Source organism: Balaenoptera acutorostrata, chromosome 9 (assembly GCF_949987535.1).
Source record: "Balaenoptera acutorostrata chromosome 9, mBalAcu1.1, whole genome shotgun sequence".
Taxonomy (NCBI): domain Eukaryota; kingdom Metazoa; phylum Chordata; class Mammalia; order Artiodactyla; family Balaenopteridae; genus Balaenoptera; species Balaenoptera acutorostrata.
In genome coordinates, this window is record NC_080072.1 from 72,833,152 (window position 1) to 72,837,681 (window position 4,530).

The window sequence follows — 4,530 nt, forward strand, 5'->3', positions numbered from 1 at the left end:
AGAGACTGGAGGGTAATCAAAGCCCAGGGTTCTTTAGAAGTTCAGCAGCATCCAGAGCTGGCCCACAGGATGGGAGTGTGAGGTAGATTGGGCTCTGGCGACCTCAGCAGGACCTAGTTCCCAGAGACACTGGAGTGTCCAGTGCATGAAACCTCAGTTTGTGACACAGGAGTTAGCAGTGTCCAAAGATTCCAGGGTCTGGAAGGAAGAACAAACTTTGGAGAATTTGGTAAACACCACGGACCCAGCCCGTCCAGCGGCAGCACAGGAGGCACTCTCACGCAAGACTAGTGACCTGCAAATACCCAAAGCTCTGAAATGGAAATATGACCAGTCTCAAAGGATCCCCACGCAGGAGCAGTGGGGTAGAAAGGCATCCCCTGGGCTTAGGGGACGGGGCCACAACCACAGCCAGAAGCCGTGGAGGGATGCTGGAGCCCAGGGCTGAGCGGGGCGGCGCTGTCCGGCGAGGGTGCATCCAGAGGCAGGGGCTGAGCCTCTGGGTCCTGATCTGTGTCTAACGACAGCCTCCTCTTAGCCCTGGGGGGAGCAGCTGGCTCCTCAGTGCCCTGTTCCCAAGGACGACGACAAGGGCCACATCTTCCAGCTGGGTGGCGATCCGGGGCGGATGGACCTGGGGTCGGCGGCTGGGACGGGCCGGGCTCCCCGGAGGTGCTGGTGGCCGCATCCCTGAACTGGGCGGCAGAGCAAGAACCCCGGGCCGGCGAGGGGCGCCGGGACACAGAACGCACAGGGACTCGGTGGCTGGTCCCACCGCCCGCGGCTACAGCCCTAGGGGGGCGCAGAGCGCGGCGGGGCAGGTGGTGCCTCTGGCCAAGAGCGGCTCCCCCGGGCGCGCGGATCTCCCTCCAGGCGTTCAGGACCTGGCTGTCCGGCGCCGTGGGCTGCGTGTGGTCCACCACGGTCCGGTCCTGCCCGCGTTTCCACAGCTCGTAGCGCTCCGGTTGCAGGATGCGCACGAAGGCGTCCATGGAGAAGGCGACCCGGGCCTCCCCGCAGCTGCACTGCAAGGCCACTTTGCCATAATCGATCCAGCGCGGGGAGGCGAAATTGATGGCTTCCGCGCAGTTGAAGCCATGGTTGAAGCCAGAGTGGTAGCCATAGGGAAAGGTCACCATGAACTCTCCAGCCTCCTGAGTGACCCGATCGAAGGGGATGCCGTTGTCCTTGAGGACCGTGGGCGAGATGAGAGCCACCTTGTGCCGCAGGAAGGCCTCACAGCCCCGCGCGCTGCCCGGGAAAAGCTCCCTGGCCAGGCGTTCCAGGCGCCGGCCGTGCTCCGGGGGCACCGCGTACCACGTCTTGGGCTCCCCGAAGTGCAGGTAGTTGATGCTGTAAAGGTCCATGTCCTCCGTGTGCCAGGCGAAGGCGGTCTTCCACATGCCGAAGTACAGGTACGGGGTGTTGACGCCTTCGATGACCACTCCGCACTCCTGCTCCAGCAGGTCCTGAATGGTTCCCAGGTGTCCAAGGTTCCACTGCTCCGTGTTTTGATCGAATAAGGAGCCACTCACGTCCGCACCATATACTGGTGAATCATAGAGGCGTGTTTTCCAATATTTTCGCTCCAGCTCCTTAAAATCAAAGTGTGCTGGAGTCCGGTATTTTGCACTATTTGCTAAGTGGTGGTACTCACCCACGGTCATGGCTTTCTTCTTTTTGTGGTATTGAGTAAACACACCTGCCTGCCCAGAAGTCACCTGCTGGAGGGGAGCGGCTATTAAGATGTCATTGATATCATCATAGGTCTGTCTGGCTTTCCAGTCCTTGGGTGGAATGATCTTCGCCACGCCTGCTCGGTGTGCACCTTGGGATTCCATATAAGCAATGTATTTATCGAAATCATTAAATTCTTCTTTGGTTGGATGAAATACCATTATTCTACAACTTGGGTTCCGGGCCCAGTTGGACCTAGACTTCATAGCTTTCATTAATAAGCAGGAAACTCCCAAGTTCTGATGTGTGTTCTGGGCAGGTGAGGATGCTGGAAAACACTACTTTTTCAAAAATGGGTTGGAGTATATCAGCAGGAAGCCCCAGTAGACTTTAATGCAATGAGTTGATAATATTTCGTAGGCTTGCTGATTCTCCAGGGGACTCCACGCTGGGCAGAAGCCTTGCTCAGGACTGATGCCGGCTGAGCCTACAAGTCTGTGATGCCCTTGGTTGACACTTGGCTCTGTCCTCTTGAGATCTCGTGAATCACCCAGCCCTGGCTGGGTATCCCAAATGCAGTGTCTTCAGGGCAGAATTGAAAACAAAACCTAAAAAGAAAAAGAATAGAGACAGGTTGAAAACTGATGGTTGGAAATAGTTACAAGGCAATTAGAAAGAAAACACCACCATGGACTTTAATTGCATATTCAAATAAAGGCTAAAATTTCATAAGTTTGACAATACAAGAAATGGTGTTGTTGTGAACAATGGAAATTCTTGTACTCTAGTAAGGAGAACGGAAATCATTACCTTCACTTTGAAAACCTATTTGGACAGTATCCACTAAAATTGAACTTACCCATGTGCTATGATTCATGCCTAGGATATGTGTATGCCTGTGCAATGAAAGTCAAGTCCAAGAATGTTCAGAACAACATGATTTCAGTAGTCAAACACTGGAAACAACTCAAATGCCAGTCAACATTAGAATGGATAAGTACATTGTAGTATATTCATACAATGGAATACAATACAGGAATGAGATAAACAAAAACTACATGAAAACAAAAGAATAATTCTATAAACATACTACTGAGCAAAATTATCCGGACTCAAAAGAATACCTATTCTATGCTTCCATTTATATAAAGATAAAAAGGTACCTATAAGATGATGATATTTTTTGGTACCAACATAATGTATGTTAAAAGTCAGAGTAGTGGTTACCTTTGTGAAAGAGAGAGGTTGTGAGTGGGGCTGTGAGGAAGTCTCTAGAATAATGTGAATATTCTGTTTTGAACCCAGGTACTGGTTACACAGCCATCAGAGCGACTCAATGTCATAATTCTTCAAGTTATGATGATTTTCACAAATTTCTATCAAATAAATTTTTTAAAATTTATTTAAATTATTTAAATAAATTTAAAATTATAGTTTAGGGTGAAAAGCATTAAAACAGAATGATATCTTTCATTGTACAAAAAGGAAAAAGAAGGGTGATTGAAAATATATGAACTAAACATTCAATTGAAGAAACTATAAAATAGAAGAAGAGAAAGAAGGGGTAGGCATAAAAAAATAACAAAGAATAAAGACAAAATTAATGGAAGAAAACACATACAAGACAGAACACTGATGACCAAAAATATTCTTGGAAGAAATTAATGATAGCAATAAAGCATGGGCATAACTGAGCATAAGAAAGAAGGGGAAAATAAACCACTAGGAATGAAATAGTGCACAAAAGAATTTTTAAAAGCTCGAAAGAGAATCTTAGGAGAAACTTGACAGCAACATTTTCAAAAGATAAGAGAAAATAATAAATTTCTGGAGAGGAAACATATCCAAAATGGATGCAAGAAACACCAGAAAGCTTGAATAACACCCCAGTATAAGAAGCTGGTTCAAAGTATGACCCCTGAAAGTCCAGGAGACGCATCATTTTGCATGTGAATCTAGAAAAGTTTCAAGAAACAGTTAACTCTTATTGTGCAAATTGCTTCAGAGTATAGAAAAAGCTGGAAAGCTACTCAGATGAGGCTATTCTGCTCTCTGATAGCCAAAGGAAAAAAGGACAATAAAAAATAAAGCTACAGGCCATTTTTGTTTATAAGCATAGAGGAAAGCATAAAATGGAATGTTATCCAATGAAATGCAGCAATATAGTAAAAGAATAATACATGATGACCAAATAGAATGCAAGTATGATTGAACATTGGAAAATTTAATGATATAATTCAGAATATTAACAAAGTAAATGAAAAATATCATCATCTTATAGGTACCAAAAAAGCATTTGATGAAATGGAAAATCCATTCATGATTTTAAAATTCTTACTTGCAAAGCATCAAGAGACACTTTTTTTTGTAAGATAAAGAATTTCAAGGTAAAAATAGCAATGATCATTCTTAACAGTGAAACAAAAGTAACATTCTCATTAAAGTTAGGAAAAAGAGATGCATCAGCATGAAAAGCTGCTCAATATCACTAATTATTAGAGAAATGCAAATCAAAACTACAATGAGGTATCACCTCACACCAGTTAGAATAGGCATCATTAGAAAATCTACAAACAACAAATGCTGGAGATGGTGTGGAGAAAAGGGAACCCTCTTGCACTGTTGGTGGGAATGTAAATAGATAGAGCCACTATGGAGAAGAGTATAGAGGTTCCTTAAGAAGCTAAAAATAGAATTACCATATGATCCAGCAATCCCACTACTGGGCATATACACAGAGAAAACCATAATTGAAAAAATACATGCACCCCAATGTTCATTGCAGCAATATTTACAATAGCCAGGTCACGGAAGCAACCTGAATGCCCATCGACAGACAAATGGATAAAGAAG

The 4,530-nt window shown here is 45.1% G+C and overlaps 1 protein-coding gene across 1 annotated transcript; it reads right to left on the reverse strand.

The window, feature by feature from the left end:
- Positions 1-386: 386 nt before the first annotated feature.
- On the reverse strand, positions 387-1,952 carry LOC130708882 (lysine-specific demethylase 4D-like). The gene has a single exon (XM_057553277.1). It carries the CDS (start codon positions 1,950-1,952, stop codon positions 387-389), a length of 1,566 nt encoding a protein of 521 aa, XP_057409260.1.
- Positions 1,953-4,530: the final 2,578 nt, after the last annotated feature.

What these genes read in the sequence shown, in the direction of transcription:
- LOC130708882 (XM_057553277.1), bottom strand. Translation starts at nt 1,952, where the DNA reads ATGAAAGCTATGAAGTCTAGGTCCAACTGGGCCCGGAACCCAAGTTGT.